The sequence below is a fragment of the Ambystoma mexicanum genome, chromosome 13, assembly GCF_040938575.1.
Source record: "Ambystoma mexicanum isolate Mex_15411 chromosome 13, UKY_AmexF1_1, whole genome shotgun sequence".
NCBI lineage: Eukaryota > Metazoa > Chordata > Amphibia > Caudata > Ambystomatidae > Ambystoma > Ambystoma mexicanum.
Genome location: NC_090938.1, coordinates 611,436,505 through 611,454,330, shown reverse-complemented (window position 1 = coordinate 611,454,330; position 17,826 = coordinate 611,436,505). Strand labels below are relative to the sequence as shown.

General features: G+C 45.7%; 1 protein-coding gene across 3 annotated transcripts in view; it reads right to left on the bottom strand.

Annotated features, from left to right (window-relative positions):
- Positions 1-17,826, bottom strand: part of DHX58 (DExH-box helicase 58) — a 73,460-nt gene that overhangs the window by 49,519 nt on the left and 6,115 nt on the right. For all 3 annotated transcript variants that reach the window (XM_069634478.1, XM_069634480.1, XM_069634479.1), the window contains 2 exons: positions 6,145-6,324; positions 1,163-1,367 (listed from right to left, as the gene is read on the bottom strand). In XM_069634478.1, the coding sequence (XP_069490579.1) occupies positions 1,163-1,367; positions 6,145-6,312 (373 nt within the window). In that variant the 5' untranslated portion in view covers positions 6,313-6,324. The remainder of the gene's footprint in view (positions 1-1,162; positions 1,368-6,144; positions 6,325-17,826) is intronic.

Here is a 17,826-nt window from a genome sequence, read left to right as displayed (position 1 = left end):
CAGATTTAGAAATATTTGGAGAGATGAACGTTGAAATTCTGTCCCTGGCTCAGACAAATCCTTCCTTTCTTGTTATAATGTAATTATGTAATAGAAGAAACAGCCCTTCTGAATCTTTTAATTGACATTGAAATGAAACAAGCTGTGGTTGGGTTCCACTTGCAGTTAAAAGGGATAACCTTTACATGCAGGCTAGAACGCTTTGGGGCCTTTAATGTGTGTATCCCATTTGCCGAGCGCTAAAAGCACCCCTGTTGGCAATTTTGCCTGCAGTGAATCCTCTATTAGGGGTGACCAAGAGAAATCTCCAGCGGAGTCCCGGAGGGCTTTGTCCACATCACCTGCAACCTTGTACTAATGTGGTAAGGAAAAAGTGGAGGTAATTCCATGAAAGCTGCTTGTTTACCACACTGCCATCCTAGTAATGAATAACACTGTTGTTTCCTCTTTCAGTTACACAAGCTTCTAAAAACACGCATTTTCCACCAGGCCTTCATAACCCATTGGGCCTCATTACGAATGAGCCGGTCTGGTAAAAATGGCAGCGAGATCCACCATTTGTACCAGACCGGCATGCTCCGAGTTTGCTGGTAGGGGCAATGAACTAGTGGCTGGCATGACCTGCTGGGAATTCAGGCCCCTACCGGCAAATAATTGCCCCAATTACCTGCACCGATAGCACCGGTGCCGGGGATTGTGGCAAACCCAATCCATGGAGTCCTATTGGAAATGCTTGGCCAATGCCTTGTCTACTTCCCAAACTCCATTGTGCCCCAAAGGCTGTTGTAACTCATACATTACATTGCATGTTATGGTATATGGTTTCATTCTGATCTAGAATAAGTAGCAGAAAAGAATCATGAGACTGTAAACTGTCCTTCAGCTCACAGAGTCCTGAAGTCCATAGGATAGCCCAGTGGGTTAAGAACTTGCATCAGAGATCTCTGTGCAACTTATACTCCCAGGTTTGAATCCCAGCAGGGCTGACAGAGCTCGCCATCATCCTGAGGTTGACAAACTGAGTACTATTAAATAGGATACTAACAATAACACCTACAATATAGCCTTTGGCAGCAGGAGGAATCCAGCATGAGATGCTATGTTGAAAGGTGATGTTGTTATGATTCTTCTCGGCAAAAGATTACGTGCAACGCTCCCTTACCGGTCAGTTCCACGTGCCGCTCCTCGTCCTGGGCCGTCAACGCATTTTGCAGGATTTGCGCAGTGCAGATAATCACATTGTAGCGCTTCATGGCATCAGCGAAGAAGAACTTCTCATTGCTGTCCCCGCTGATGGCAGCTACTTCGAACTGGTCCTTAAGGTGCGGGTGGAATTCCTTCGAGTAGTGCTGGTCCACTAAATGAACCTGCAGAAGGATGGAAAGAGACAGTATTCCAATCGTGTGCATTGGGCTAATCAGACAAGACAAGACCTGTTGAAGGCCAACTTAGGCAGCCAAGGTTGTATTTTTGTGGACAATTCTTAAAGGGCGGCAGAGCGTGTTTTGACAAAAAGCACTGCAAACAGTACAAAGCATGTCGGTAGCAATCCTATTGCCGGGTACCTTGCACTTTATGGAAAATGGTGGCAATAAGGGGAACATTAACAAGTGGGGAGAACAGAAGTCACTGTGATATGATATGGCATTTATAACGCGCCTATACAAGGTTATATAAGTGTTTCAAGGCGCGACGGGGGAACAGAGGGAAGACAGACAATGATCCTACTAGGCCAGGTGTCATTCAGATCGCGCAAGTGCATGGGAAGGGGGAGTGGGAAAGTGCAGTAGATGGGATAAAGAATAACAATGAGTAACGTACGGCCAGCTGGTGGCAAGTGCAAGGGTAAGTGCAGACATCAGGTGTCAAGTGCTGGTAATGGAACTGCAGGGATACAGAAAGGATCTATGTGATCACTGCGCCAGCCGAAAATGCAGACTTTTTTTTAACCCTTTACACCACATATATATGCGGGATTTTCGGCCGTTGCAGTTCCCAGGTCGACATTTTTGTACGATTCCTACAGAAACAGTCCCTAAATGCGGGGGTTGCCAGGAAGGCAGTGCAGGTGCACGACTTGCAAAGGGTAGGAGGGGGCGCCTGGGCTCGAGATCAGGGGGTGGCCAGGTAACCAGTGCAGTTTCAGTAACAGCTAGGAAGTCCGCAGGGGAGCGCAAGAGAAAAAGCAGAAGCAAAGAGAAAGGTTTTGAGGTGCTTACGGAACCGGAGATGGTTCTCCTCAAGTTTCAGGGAGGCAGGGAGGCTGTTCCAGAGGGAGGCCCCAGTCGAAGAAAGAGATCTACCACCAACTCGTTGCTTGGAGAAGCGACTGACCCTGAGGGAGTTGGAGGCGGATGAGCGAAGAGTTCGGGAAGGAAGATATTTAGGAAGAGAGAGCTGAAGGTAATGAGGCCCCAGAAGGCCTTTTGGACAATGCAGAGGGTTTTGAACTTAATCCTCGCAGCCACTGGGAACCAGTGCAGAGATTTTAGTCCTGGAGAGATACGATCCCTGGGCTTGAGGCCAAGGACAAGTCTCACAGTCCTGTTCTGCATGAGTTGTAGAGGGTGGAGTGTAGAAGCAGGCAGATTTAGAAAGAGGCTGTTGCAAAAGTCCAGCCCAGAGAGAACCAGAGCGCTGGAGACGCTGCACTTCTGGGGGAAGGAGAGGAAAGGAACGATACCTCTGAGGAGGTGCAGTTGATAGTGTGACTTCTTAGAGATGTCAGAGATGTTAGGAGAGGAGGAGAGTGTGGAGTCGAAGATGACCCCTAGGTTTTTAGCCTCACAGGTGGGAGCAGGAGGAGTGCCAAGGGAGGCCGGCCAGAGAATGACAGGAAAGGAGGGCGCAGGTGTTCCAATGAGGAGAATCTTGGTCTTATTGGCATCAAGGCAGAGATCACTGGTGGCACACCACGCCTGGATGGCGGACAGGCAGTCAGAGATGAGAGAGGGAGAAGAGGTGGCTGAACGTCGCATGAAAATGAGCCGAGTGTCATCCACATAGCACTGGAAGTTGGGGCAGAGCGCGGCAATGCGGTGGGCAAGAAGTGCCAGGTATAGCTTGAATAGCCAGGGAGAGAGGTTAGACCCCTGGGGAACACAACAGGTGGAGACAGAGATGGATGAGAGGAAAGACCCGAGTTGCACCTGGGAGGGTCGATCGGAGAGGAAAGAAGTCAGCCATGCCAGGGCCTGACCGGTGATACCCAGTTTATGTATGAGGTGGGGGATACATGTTGGAGACAGCTGGCCTTGCTAGAAAAAAAGGAGGAAGGATCCAGATGGGTTAGGGAATCCGCACAGTGGGGGGGGAGTTGTCTCCGATGGGGGAAGATATCACTGAAGAGTTTGCCAGCTACTATCCAGATCTGTATAAGGAGAAGGGGACATATATATAATAAACATAATGGACAAGTAGATTAAGGATAACATAATTCACTAATTCTATTCTTGTTTCTTCATGTAATTTTATTTAATCAATACAAAAATGTATATATGTTTCAAACTATTATTCTGCAATATTTTTCAACACTATTAAAACAGTTTCTGCACAAATTATAGACCAATTTTTGACTCACAATCAATTTTCCCGTCATTCATTCATACACACACTCTCATATACACACCAACTCTAGACTTTCTTATACAGGTTATACCTCAAATATCACCATCTTTAAAACAAACATTTTTAACCTAGTTTTCAAGCACTTTCTCTAGTACAGATGTCAATGTCTGTCCGTTTAAATTAGGAACAGTGTTCTGGGTCAACACGTGTTTCGGTCATAAAATGCTGGGCATGAACAATCATGCCCATCTGTTACTTAGACCTTCATCAGGAAGTGAAGCGAAGATCTGACTGTCTCTTGCTTCTAACAGACTGGAGTGAGCCACACCATCTCCATGTGTGATTAACGGAGGTTATGAAGATGATAATGGGATCAATCCCTCACAGGCACTTTAACGTAAACAATTTAGTCTTGTCATCCAGTTATGGAGTCAAAGGACCAAATTCAGATCCTGTTGTGTTTTATCTATGGATCAATCGGCTGCTGGTCATACAATAGAATTCCTTCCAATGACTTCTCCCTATTCGGGATGGGAATATCTTGGTGAATACTGGTTTTCTTTGTTTGGATACCCGTAGATATCTTCCTTCCACTACTTCATCTATTTTTTTCTATTTTCTTTTGTTTCCATTATTATCAGCACACATGGTGCCTTTAAACTTAATATCTTTATTTTGCTCACGTACGTAGTTCGCAGAATTGTATGCCAGCTCCTGATTCCTGCCGTGCTTTAATCAGGCAGGAATCAGGAGCTGGCATACAATTCCGCAAACTGAATACACCTCACAGCACAACAGGGAAATGTCCATCCGTAGTAATGTTCAGAGGAAACAACAGGACACGGATACCTCATGTCACAGGGCCTAATGAACATTTCCCGGAAGATGAGGATTTAAGAGATAGAGAAACGAGAGCAAAAACCATGATGAAATTGTACGTGGATGCTAGGAGGCATGTGGAAGGAGTCGACCTTGCCCACAGGGGACAATGTATCGGTTCACCAACCAAAGACACGCAAATACACCACTGAATCCCATGCTGACCTTGCTGCTAGTAATCCAGAAGAAGGGGTCTTTGGTTACGGCACTAAGTGGAGAGCGACAGATGACTAGAAACTCATCACAATTTAAAAGACGAGGAGGAAGTGAGTGGGTGATGGAAGCACCAGAGGAATCCCTTGTTAAGAGCCTATGAGTCGGACATACCCAACATAGGTGATGGTGAAGTCACGGAGGTTGATCCTTCGAAGTCTATGACATGGAGCCTCAGCGAGCGAGAACCAGGTGCAGAAGACTAATTGAAGAAATGGGGTGACCAGGGTCTGTTAGTTTAAAAATGGGTAGGTTGTAATGTCGTGCCTGAAAAGTGTTTAGGCCGTCCTCCTCGTTATGGTGGAGTCGGGACGGGTTTTGGGCCAGTGGAAGAGGAAGTGATGCAAGAGGGGGCAGTGACATGACAGAGGAGGAAGAATAAAGACCTCTATTTTGTTGCTCCATCTCCGTGTCTTCATTTAGTGAAGCGCCTTGTGGGTTTGGCGTTCAGGGGCAATCCTTTGGAAAACAACAATACAGAAGGCAGAAACCAGCCATCGTCAGGTTGCAGGTCAATTATTGGAGGGGCCCAGAGCATAAGCCCACCACGTAAGGTTAGGTGGCCAAGTAATTCTCAACCTAAACTATGTCCCATGCCGGGCTTGGATGAAATACCTGGTCTTCAGCTAACTCTGCTATGCGGGTTTGGTCAGCTCAACACTTCCACCTGGCAGCACAACACATCTGCTGCTTTCCGGCATGTTTCTCGCTGTCAGATGAGTCTTGGAGTGGGTGTATGCTTGTTTATTTCTTTAGGGTGTTTTACATAACGTCATAATGGACGCCTACTTCTAAGAGCTTATGAACAAAAGAATATACAGCGCCTGTGCAGCAATGGGGAAAAGGCAAAGTGTGAAGAGTAGAACATCACTAAGATCACAATGAAAGGAAGGTAAAATCCATATGGGCTTAGTGCCATCACGAGTTTGTCAGTAACCCTTAAATACGGCGGTAACGCTATTACCACCGCTTTTAAGGGTGCACCAAATCATGGGCTTGCCGGATTTACCCCCTGCTCTGAGCTCAGGGCACATCTGCTGCGATTTAGCTGATTTCCGGCGGCGGTAATAGCACCGAACATTCCCCATTGGTCCCAATAGGGAAGGGAGATTTCCCGAATGTGCCCAATGGAGAATGGGACTTACCGTTTGGCAGTAACCCTAATAGCCCCAGTGATAATACAGCCGTGGTTACCACCCAACTCGTGATGAGGCCATTGATAATCACAGTTACCTGTTCACCAGTACGGAAATCACATTTACTTTGTTCACCAGTAATCACAGTTACCTTGTTCACCAGTACTACAATCACAGTTATGTTGTTCACCATTATTCAGAGTTACTTAGTTCACTAGTAATCACAATTACCTTGTCCATCAGACCTGCAATCAGAGTTACTTCAGTGTCCAAGAATCACAGTCAACTGGTTTGCCAGTCTTGCAATCAGTCCTGCACAGTTAACTTCTTGACCAGTGATCACACCTACCTTGTTCACCAGCACTGCCACCTTGGCGTTGCGCTTGTTCTGCAGGTGCCGCTTGGTCACATACACCGCTGCTCTGGTCTTCCCGGAGCCTGTTGGCAACCAGATAATGATATTCCTGCCCTCCAGAGCCGGCTCAATCACCTCCCACTGGTAATCATAAAGATCCATCTTCACAAGAGCCTGCAGGGGTTCACAACAGAGATCAGGGCAAGTGGTGTCTATTATATGTGTCTGTTTGGATATGTGCAAACCCACCTCTATCATCGAACCTGCCCCATAACCCACGCCGTGGGGGGCCTTAAAGCAGCAGTACTTCAGAAAATCCACAAATAACCTGGCCATATATGGAGCTATTTGTTTCCAATTTGGTAATAATTTCAGAGCACATTTTCTATTTATAAATGCAATCCTACTTGAGGTTCTATTTTTTCCTTTGGAATAAAATATGTGCAATTTAATTTGTAAACCAAGGAAACGTAGTAAATATTCATCTTTCTTTAATACAATATTTTTTGTATACTTATAACTTAATAGATTACACAGTGACTCGCCAAAATCTCGAATTTCAAAATCCAGAATACAAAAGTTGAATTATAAAATGAACATCCAGATCCAGAGGTTGGGAGAAGGGCGGCGCGACAGCTAGGAACAGCATTGTTAGGCGGTAGCAGCCCTAGGGCAGACAAGACAATGTATGATGGATTCATGCATTGGTGACTTGGCCTGTTCAACTGCAATTATTCAAATAGGAGAATTGCATTTCTTCTGTTTGGATAAAATGTATTTGCATTTAATGTTACTGCAGGTGATATTTCTTTTGTTAACCTAATTACGTGGCAGTTTATTTTAATCTGTTTTAAGGCATCCAATTTGACATTTGTGGTTGTATAATTCACTACAGAGCAGTTCTGCTTTTTGAGATTCAAATGTTTCATTCAAGATTTATACTTCTGCACCTTTTTATTCTCAAGGTTTGCGAGAAGAACATTCGGGTTAACCGACCCACGGTTTTGAAATCTGCACTTGGTTGTAAAAAGTGTAACAAATAAAAGTTGAAAGGAGAAAGTGTGAGTTTGAAAACACTAAGTATGGAAAATTTAGGAATATTCTCCTTAAGCCCGGTGGTCATAGTCTTTAGGTGTATCCTCCTGGCTCTCCAAGCTCTCCAAGCTCACCAAGCTCCCCCAGTGATAGTCATGAAGCCGAGGCCTAACTTTCATGTGGAGGAGTGTGGTGGTTAGCAAGTGCATTCCTCACACTTTTCATTTAAACCCAATGAAAGAATGTCTGCACACTCCATTTTGTTCAACAAAATATAACATTTATGGAAGTAAAGGCAAAGAGGAAAATCACATCACTTACATGTAAGTAAACTTTGTAAAAGAAAAATGACGAAATATATCAGTAAGTAAACGGTCTGGGTCTATTTGACCTAACATTTTTGACCTAATTACAGTTGATCGAATTCATTTGACCTTTATTTTCGGTCTAAAATGCAGGGGGAGACCCCCCCCCCCGCAACCCTCTTCTCCACTTCGCCTCAACCTAATCTATACCCTTACCCACCCCCATATATATATTTAATTACATTTGACTGAAAAAAAAGGTTAAACAAATTCAGTCAAATGTTTTAGGTCAAATGTTTTTAGGTCAATTATGCTAATTATGTTTCAATAAGAGTTTTCAGAGTTTGGTCAAATTGTCTTTACTAGAAAAGAAAATGCAGTAGCAGGTAAACAACACACATTTCCTATTTATTTAAAAAAAAGACAATTTATACATTTGTAGAGCGCACTTAACCCGTGGGCGTCTAGGCGCTTGTTACATTTTATGCAGATAGAACAACAGTTAGTAGGCGGTGATGTTGCTAATGGAACAGGTGGACTTTCAGTCTTTTTCGGAACAGGTTGTGGGAAGTCTCGGATCTCAAGGCAGGGGGAGGGAGTTCCAAAGCGTGGCAGCGGAGACAGGGAAGCCTTTGGCACGCTTAAAGCAGGGAGAGCGTAGGCGGCTGGCATAGGCAGTACGTGTGGGCCTGGAGAATCTAGGCCAAGAGGTTTCAAGAGACCAAGGGACACAAGTCATGCGGATTCGAGGCAGTCTTTGGTGGGAAAGCATTCCTAGGAGCAGTTTCTGCAGTTCTGTTGGAGAGAATCCCACAGGAATCTCTTGATGATGAAGAGGGGGCATAAGGATGAAGAAACAGACACAGAAGTGGCTTGCAAGCAATTCCAGAGATCCAGGAGAACAACACCCTGGGCCCGATAAAAGCATTTCTGCAGCAAGTGGTTGGTGGTTTCCAGAAGCGATCACTGTGCACGTTGCTTGGCAACCACCTTGCGTTCCAGCGATGACACACTGCTGCTTGAGTTACCCCGAGGACCTTGAGAAGGTTGATTATTTATGAGGTGGTGATTCCCAGGTTGAGGGTCTGGGCCAGAAGTGTGGAAACGCGAGTCAGCTGATGTCAGTGGTAGTTGTCCCCACGCCATCCATAGGCAGAGGATTTTGCTTCTGAGAATCGGGTTGGCTTGGAGAGATCCCTCGAAAGAACGAATGTTGCAGAAAAGCTGGAGAAGTCACACCGGAAAGGAGTCACCCACGTAACAAGGTCAAGGAAGTGAATTGCAGGGACGCAGCAAGCAAAGGCTGTGGAGCCTCCACTTAAGGATATGGGGTTTCAGTGTGCTTGCTCGATGTCCTGGGACAATGATTCTGTGGTCAGTCTGACACAGATAGTCTTCAGCATTCTGGCAGTAAAAGGAGTAATGCTGGAAAGTACATGAGCTTCAGGGAGATGAGGCCTTCGAGCAGGAGCACTGCAGTGGATTTCCGTTGGTCTTTCTGGAATGGAAGATCGTCTGCGTCTGATTATCCAGAGCACCAAATTATGCTGCTCCATGTGCTTTGGTCCTTCCTCCAGCAGCAGGCTTTCCAGGAATGCAGGTACATAGTTCCAGGAGCATACAAGGTGAGTGAGTAAGGTGGTTTGCTTTTTCACCCTCCGGTGGCAGTGACTGAAAGCAGCACCCAATCACAGACCATGAATCATTCAAACAGAGGGGTTGTCAAACAATGGCAGATGATCCTTCCAAACACGCTCATGCATTCTGGAAGGGTCTCTCACACAAAGGAATGACTTCACACTATCCCGAACAAGAGCCTGCATATGGCAGAAATGGTTTCAGATTAGAGCCTCCCATCCTGGGATACAGGCATCCAGTGGCACAGGATGACCACTTCTTCTTGCAAATACTCTAAGGAACAAAGGATAGTCATATGACCCCTCGAAGCCAACAAAGAAAACCTCCATTTTGGTGAAATGAGGAGGGGATCATAATACCTAGGCCAGGTAAAATGGATTCCACCCACTGACACCATTTTACACAGGCGACAAAGCCACCACTAGTCGTTGCCATGTGAGTAAGAGAGAATGGATACCTTGCCTGGGACACTACGAACGTCTGAGTAGTCAAAGGGGCAGTTTTGGTGCCATAGTCAGGTATGCAGTTCCTATAGTAGCCAGTGAGGCCCAAGGAGGCTCTCAATTGAGTCTGATTTGTTGGGGTTTCCGAGTCCTGGACAACTTGGACCTCACTGGGCAGAGGCTACATTTTGCAGCCACAACATCGTGACCAAAGTAGACCACTGTACTATGACCTATCTAGCACTTTGAAACTAAATGGTAAATTGGGCTCTGTTGAAGCCAGCAACACCTGAGTGAGGTAGTTTATATGCTCCTGCCATGAGTCCCTGAAGACAGCTATCTCATCCAGGTAAGCATACAGACGTTTTCAAGATGACTGAGGGTATAGTTTGCCAGTCTCTGAAGAGTACCAGGTGCCTTCTTTAGGCCAAAATGCCAGACCCTGAACTGGTAAAATTATTTTGGGGTGGAGAATGTGGTTTTCTCCTTGGCAACGTCTGTTAAGGCTATTTGCCAGTAAGCTGAAGTGAGGTCAAAGGTGCTCAAAAGGTGGCAGCACCTAGTTTGTCTACCAGCTCATCAGTTCTTGCTGGACAGTGTGCATCAGTCTTGGTGTTTGCATTGAGAGCTTGGTAGTCCACGCAGAATCTTAGTTCCTTAGTTCCTGCTTTTTGTGATAGCACATCAGGACTGGAACGAGGACTGTTAGAATGCTCTATTGCACCCAAGTCCAACATCTTTGCGACCTCAGCCCTGGGTTGGACTCTCGTTACTTTGTGAGACATCCTGTATATCCTGTGTTGAACAGGCTTACTGTCCACATCATCTATATCATGTTGGTGCACAGATGTAAGACCTGGTTTATGTGAGAACAGAGTGGAGAATTGTTGGAGCAAAGCTCTCAAATCTCCCTGCTGCTGAAGAGTTGCTTCTTCCACTGAGCCATGTTTGGGCTTGCTTTGGCGATGGTCTAGAAGAGACTAATTTTCTCCCCATTTGGAATCATTGTATGCAAATTTATCTCTTTAATATTAATGAGGGTTATCCTAAAAATATGACAGGTTATGGCCCTTGTGGCCTGGAGCTGGACAACCCTGTAAAAGGTTTTGTAACTCTGGGTGGTTTCCAATGTCAAATGTTTCTGTCTTTAAAGGGTACTCGGGAACCTCCCCATAGGGAATACACCCTTATCTAGGTGCTGGCTCATGCCTTGCCTTAGCTACATGACATGAAGTTCCCTTTTTTCTCCAGGGGGCTTTCGGTTTCCCCTTAGTCTTCTTTGATACCTAAGAGGGCTAATGCCCTTTTGGTGTGGCGACAAACTTGTTAGATTGTTCCTGCTTATGATCTTATGACCACTGTAGCATCAATGGTGACCTGGGCGCACCGGGCCAAGCTTTTCAAGGTCTTTCATCCACAGGACAGTTGTATGACATCTTCCTGGATACACCACGGACTTTTAGAACAGATAATGCAGCCATGTATACAGTTATTTGGGCAATAGGGAATTTTCTTGGAGGCCCAATGGCAGGTCTGGTGATATGAGGCTTGATAGGTAGATAGTCCTTAGCCTGGATCAGAGTCTTATATTCTAGACAAAAAGTCTCTAAAACCAGTGGTCGCTTGGCCATTGATAGAGACCCTCTGGGTGTATTGCCTAGTATTCCTTGGTACTTCTGCTGCAGCGGCAGAGAATGTTTCCGAGGCCCTGAGGGAGGCTACGCTTAATTGATAGCAGGTCCAATTGGAGTCAGGCTCAGACAGGAAAGTGAGGCTTGTGGCCTGGACCTGAGACACACACTTGCCACAGTGAAGTGGACATCCAGGGAAGGGCTTTGCGACCTCATACCTTTGGGTAAGCATCCCACTAACATTATTAACACCCCCATGGGACTAACCAGCTTCTCTTTTACAGACATGTTTTGGGGGATGTTTATCACAGGTAAGCTTGAGCTACTCGGCCTTCTGAGGAGCCCCATTCCTGGAGACTCTGTGCGAGACCCAGAGGTCAGCTGTTATTGCCAGCTTCTTTCATTCAAGTTACTTTGAGTCAGCAAGGTGCTGATGTAGCTTCATGGGACAAGCATTTTACATGTCCTCATGCCTCATCAAATATCTGAAACCATCAAAGGTGTCCACCTTGTAACCTCTTATCGAACTGGCCATATCCTTAAAGGAAGCAGCCTCCGAAAAGCACAAGTCACACAGTATTTCCCCTTATACTCCCTGAAATTCTCACTGTATTGAAGGGGAGTCTTACCAATGTTCGCAATTATTCTGCTTTTCAATCATTCATAATTCTCTTGCTCAGAGACACCCGGTTCCAATAGTGCTTCTAAAGCACTTTGAGGCAGTGTGCATGTCACGCATGGTGCCTGATCATAATCAGACATGACAGCCATTCTGCAAAGGGCTTTAACCACAACAAGACATCATTCCCATCCTTGTATTCACTCACTAACTCCTTGAGAATTCTAAGAGAAGGGTTTGACTTCTTGCATCACATGTCTTGCTGGGAAAGATGCTCTTGAAATTTGCTGCTTCAAGTTCCAACTCCTTGATTTGTAGTTGTAGTTTCAGCTCTCTGGCTCTGTCAACTCTTGCCTTTTTCTGTCCCAGTGTTTCTCTTTCTCTTCTTTATTCTCTCCTCTGTTATCCTTGAGCTTCAAGTGCTCTAGCTCAAATGTCCTCCATTCAATGTCGCTGGCAGAGATTGGGGAACAAGATATAGGATTCACCCTCCCCTGTAGAGAACTGGTCTTGGAACTGAGAAAGTGCCTCCAATAGCTCAGCCTCTCTGCCAGCTGAACTAAGTTCCCTTTACAAACATAATTCTCTTAGGGCCTAATTCACAGAGCGTTTTCCAATGGGGGTTTTGCCATTACAAAAAGCATATGTGGATTAGGCCCTTAGTGTTTTAACTTTGAGTCTGTTCAAGGCATCAACGGTGAACATTTCGATTTTGTATAGTTATACTTTCAAAGTAGGTAAATCTCTTTTCTAACACTTTGTACGGCCATCTCTCATTGGTATTCAATACTTAAGGCCCGATTCATGGAAAAGTGTGCATGTCTCCTGAAATTGCTGCGCACCGAGAACTAAATTGCATGAGTCGGCACGCTGAATAAAAAATGCGCGCATCACGTATTCATGGAATTCACTGCGCAAAGTAACCATATTCACAAGTCGCGCCGCGAACGCACCCGTCAGGCCCCCACGCAATGCACAAACAGCCAGAACAGCTACCTTTGCATGCTCCACCCTTCAGTCTGTGGGGTCCTGCGCAAGCAGGCCTGCAAATACGGTGAACCCTGCGAAGGGTCGCCCGTAACTCTTGCCGGCACCCAACAACATGCATATGATACTTTGTAACTCTGGTAAAACTTGGAGAATCTGCATGCGAACCCCACAGTAAACCGTTCCTGCACCGCGCTACACTGTGTACACGCACCCCTAAGTCAGATCAGAACCCCAGTTGCATACATGCACCCCGAAATTCGACATGAAAACCCACCTCTACGTTGCGATTCCGATGCGTAAGTGCCCTTTTGCCTGCCTTCGGGTGGCACAGAGATCAAAAGATTTGCATTGCCATTTCTCTGCCGAGAGGCTGCACGGGTGATTCCATGAAAACGTGTCTCTTGGCGCAATTCTGGGTGTGCAAGGGACTGCATGTGGCCTGTTCCTTGTAACACCCACTTTTTGCAGGTTCTTCCCCATTTTCTATGTTCTGCCCGCTACCCAGCCCTCTGCGCAAGCCACGCCCATGCTCTGCGTGGTGTCTCGTGCAAGGCGCTCGATGGCTCACAGAGATGTGTCGAGCCTGTGCAAACTCCACGCAAGTTCTGGAAGAGTACCACGTATTCGATTCCATGAATCAGCTAACAGGATTTCGCACACAGTTTTGTGCGCAAGTTCCCTATTTCCCATGCAAGTAATTCAATGAATCAGGCCCTTAGTGTTAATGTGTCCTGAAAACAGAATTTACACCGCTGAGCACCTCTTGTCCTTAATCCACAGGAGCTACGGATCATCTCCCTAACATAAAGTACAAAAGCTCAAAAATTGCATTTGATTTTTTTCACCATTCAGAAAGTTTGAATTTCTTTTTAAGTTTAAAGCAATTCTCAATGCCACCAAAAGTCTTGACTACTAAATGTTATTCTCGCTAGTTTTAATATATGGATATTTTGTGAAGGCATCATGAAGTAAAACACAGACAACAGATTCAAATTTCAAATAAAAATGGTTTATTAACTTAAATGTCAGGATGGTTGATGGCCTAACTTGCCCTATACTAAGGTGGGATTTCCCTACCTAAAGAAACTAAAGAAGGTCTGAGTCAGGAAGTTCAACTTAAAAGTCGGTCTGTGTCTAAAACCTACACTTTATCTCACAACTAAAGCTAGACAATGTGCAGGGATGTCAATAACAAAAGAAATAGTGTTCCGAATAAAGTTCTGAGCTTCTTCATTCTTCTGGCTTACTCTTCAGATCCCCTTCCCCAAGTTCAGGACAGTTCTGCAAAGTCTCAAAAGGAATCTCGGGGTTCCCTGCCCCAAGAAGATAACACTGTTCCAAACCGAGATCTTGGGGTTCCCTTCCCCAAGAAAACAACACAGTTCAAAATGAGTCTCAGGATTCTCCTTCCCCAAGACACCAGCTTGCTCAGCTCGTCACCTTGTACATAAGGTCAGTCTCTCAATATTGAAAAACCAGTTCCGGGTCGACTTTATACTCCTTCCAGGTAGTTACAGTTTATACAGATTGCTTTCTTCCACTTCACTTCAGCAATCTCTTTCAGGCACTTGTAATTACTTTCTGTAATTTCTTTAGCTTTCATAGACAGGGTATACCCGGTCTAGGCGCAGTTGTTAAACCACACGGTCCACCCACTACAGGTCACGCAACCTGTCACCCTAGGCTTGCTTGCCCACAAAGGATCTCCTGTAGCTGTACCTGTGTTCTGGTTCACACTCACTTGGCTCTCTCTTTACCAGCCTTTTAGCTTTGCCACAACGTGTTTCAATATTTGCCAGTCTCTGGACTTTGCCACCATGAGTTTAGATATGCAGCTCACTTTGTGGCGCTCTTTTCCCTTCACCATGTTACTCTCACACTCTTTAGCAATGTTCACTACTTGCTTTATATTGCGTTTCATCAGATTTGCTCGTAACTTGCAATGTGTGGTATTCGTTCTTCACGCTAACTTGTTGTTTGCACATTGGTTTCTTAAAAGCTTTCATATGCTCACCAAAAACTCTCATTCAGTTCGGTATTCAATAGTTTCCAGTTTCTTATTTGCCCACACTTTGCAGTAATCATCAAAAACCATTTACTTTGGTTCACTGTATCGCGCACCCTATTTCTCGTTCATTTGGCATTCCCTGTTGCCATGTAACAGTCGGCGGAGCGCCCTAGTTTGAGTGATCCTGTTTCCTCACTCACCCGTCTTTGATGTCTCTTCCGGACGTCTGTCACCTTCTGCGCTGCTCCGCGTAAATGTCCTCGGTGGATGGCGTGCCCCTCTCGCAGTTTGCTCCTCTCTCTTTGTCTGTGTGGGCTGACGGCAGCTCTGATTGCACTCCGCGGAGGTTGCCGGTGACTTGCAATGGTTGGATTTCTTCTCCCGCCCACAGCTCCTGATGCAGGCACCAAGCAATGAGTCTCCCAATACGGTGGCCTTTGCCTTGCCCTTCCTGGCCCCGGTGCCACAGTTTCTCCTGATTCTCACAAGCGTCCTGGTTTCCCGACAGGACCACCCTCGGCTGCCTCATACAACACAGGATTTCTACCTCTGCAGGCCTCCCTGCTGGTCTCTCTTTGTTCTCTCTGACTACACCTTTTATACACCTGCAACTGTTTAACAGGTTGCAGGTGTGAGTCTTCAGGCCCAATTGCCTGACCCCAATTAGTAAAGCATTCTGGACATGCCTGACCCTTACACCAGTCTCTTCCTCGTCTCAGTATTAGAAAGGTGAAAGGATCTGTTACTGTGCATTACTCCTAGTCGCCTCTTCTTCGTCCCGGTACTATAATGGAATGAATAGGAGGAATTAAAGAGAGAGGGTTTACAACAACCTATAAAGGCAGGGGGAGGGTGATGTTGGTTCTCATATAGAAAAGAGGCATACCATTTCTCGCCTGTGGATATCCTCTCCTCAATCCCAAAGGACCCTCTACCCAGGGGATCCTCCATTGCATCTCCACCCCTAGGGTCAGAATCCAAAGGTGATGGCTATTCCCTGGCCACCTGAGTAGAGGATCCAAGGGGAGTAGGTGTGAGGATACCCTCAGGTTTGTTACAATTTGAAAGAAGCTAGCATATTATGACTAGTTAACACATATTTGTCAATCAATCAATAAACTTTATTTCGGCAACTTTGCCAAAAAAGTAAACATGTCCTCAATACACTTACTTTGTAAGGATATGATACAAAAGTAACATTGCCAATAATCCATGCAATTAAAAAAATTGCCAAATTACATAAAATGGTGACTTTGACATTCCCAACTCTTCGTCACTGCAATATTAAATTTCTGGATTACTGAAACCTAAAAGAATTGAGCGTCATGCCAACTAATTTACAAACATCTATATATATATATATATATAAAACTGAAATATGTTTGTTTGTCTATGCCTCATACAATTCCACACCGTTCCACCAATCTGCACCAAATGTTGCACAGTTACCTGTTAGGACCCTCCGGATGTCGCTGGCTACATGACATGTGGAGACCGGACCCTTTCTCAGATTTCAGCCCCTGCACACATGAGACGGTTGCCTTAAAGCAGCGAATCATCAAGGTGGTCGTAGAAGGACCGGGCAGACCTCATTTCAAGCGTCTGGACGCGAGGAACAGAACTTGAAGGTCCCTGTAGGACCTCGAAAACCAGGTTTCAAGGCCCTACGACGCACCTTTCCGAGATATTTGCACACCGCCGCTCACTGAAACATACTGCACTGCGCCAGGGTGAGGGGGCAGGTGGGCAGAACACACAGAAGATCCCATCATGCTCAGTGTGCCAAGTCTCACCACCCCACCACGTCTGCTCCGTGATTGCCAACAATTGATGAGAGTGTTATCAAGTCTGTCAACAGAACACGTGTGAAGTATGCGGACTTTTGCGAGTTTTAAATAAAATTAATTGTCTTACGAAATCTGTATATAAACACTAGAATTTCCCATCAGTTGCATAATCTGATGACGTTCATGAGATTTATATTGTAAAACCTCTAACATGACAAATATACAATTTAAAATACAATATGCTACAGCTCTACAATTGGTTGAACATTTATTAAGGCTTGTAAACATATACACTTGCGAATAAAAACCGTAAAACATGTTTTATTAGTGGTCTTGATTTAGCTGCAGGAAGAATATTTACATCACTATTTCCCTTAGCAACCAGGCTTTCCAAATAGAAGTGATTACTGCAAAAGGAAAAGCCACATTCACTGTCTGTTTACAGTATAAATAAGTGGCATGTTGGTGGCTACCTAAATGTGCCTCTCTCAGAACCGGTATTAAGTAATATCTTCTTAGGCCCTTGTACTTGGGACAAAACAATAAGAAGCGTATAACAGTCTCTCCCTCTCCCTCTCTCTCCCTCTCCCTCGCCCTCTCTCTCTCACTCCCGCTCTCTTTCTCTCCCTCTCTCTCTCTCTCTCACTTTCTCTCTCTCTCTCCCTCTCTCTCTCTCTCTTTCTCTCTCACGTTATCACAATGCGGATGGACATAGATCAGTCCCACGTGTCCCCCAGGCTACCGTGAATGCTGCTATGGGCCTCATCACGAGTATGGCGGTAACCCTTAAATCTGGCGGTAGCGCTATTACCGCCGGATTTAAGGGTCCGCAAAATCAGGGCTTCGGCGGATTTCTCCCCAGCTCTGAGCTGGGGGGAAATCCGCCGAAAATTCACGCTATTACCGCTGGCGGGAAATCCGCCGGCGGTAAGAGCGCAAAAATTCCCCATTGAGCCCAATGGGGAATGGGGAATTCCCGAATGGGCTCAGTGGGGAATGGGAAATACCGTTTCGCCAAACCCGTGATCCCGCGCTATTAGCGCCGGGGGGGTTGGCGGTAGGGCTATTAACGCTGGCGCTAATAGCGCCGGCGTTACCGCCCAACTCGTGATGAGGCCCATTATGCCTGCCCTCAGTTTAAAAAATAAAGAGCGAGCCGGTCTTGGGCCTTGCTAATTCAAATGTGGCTCGTATCCTACCATATTTTGGCAGTCCCAATA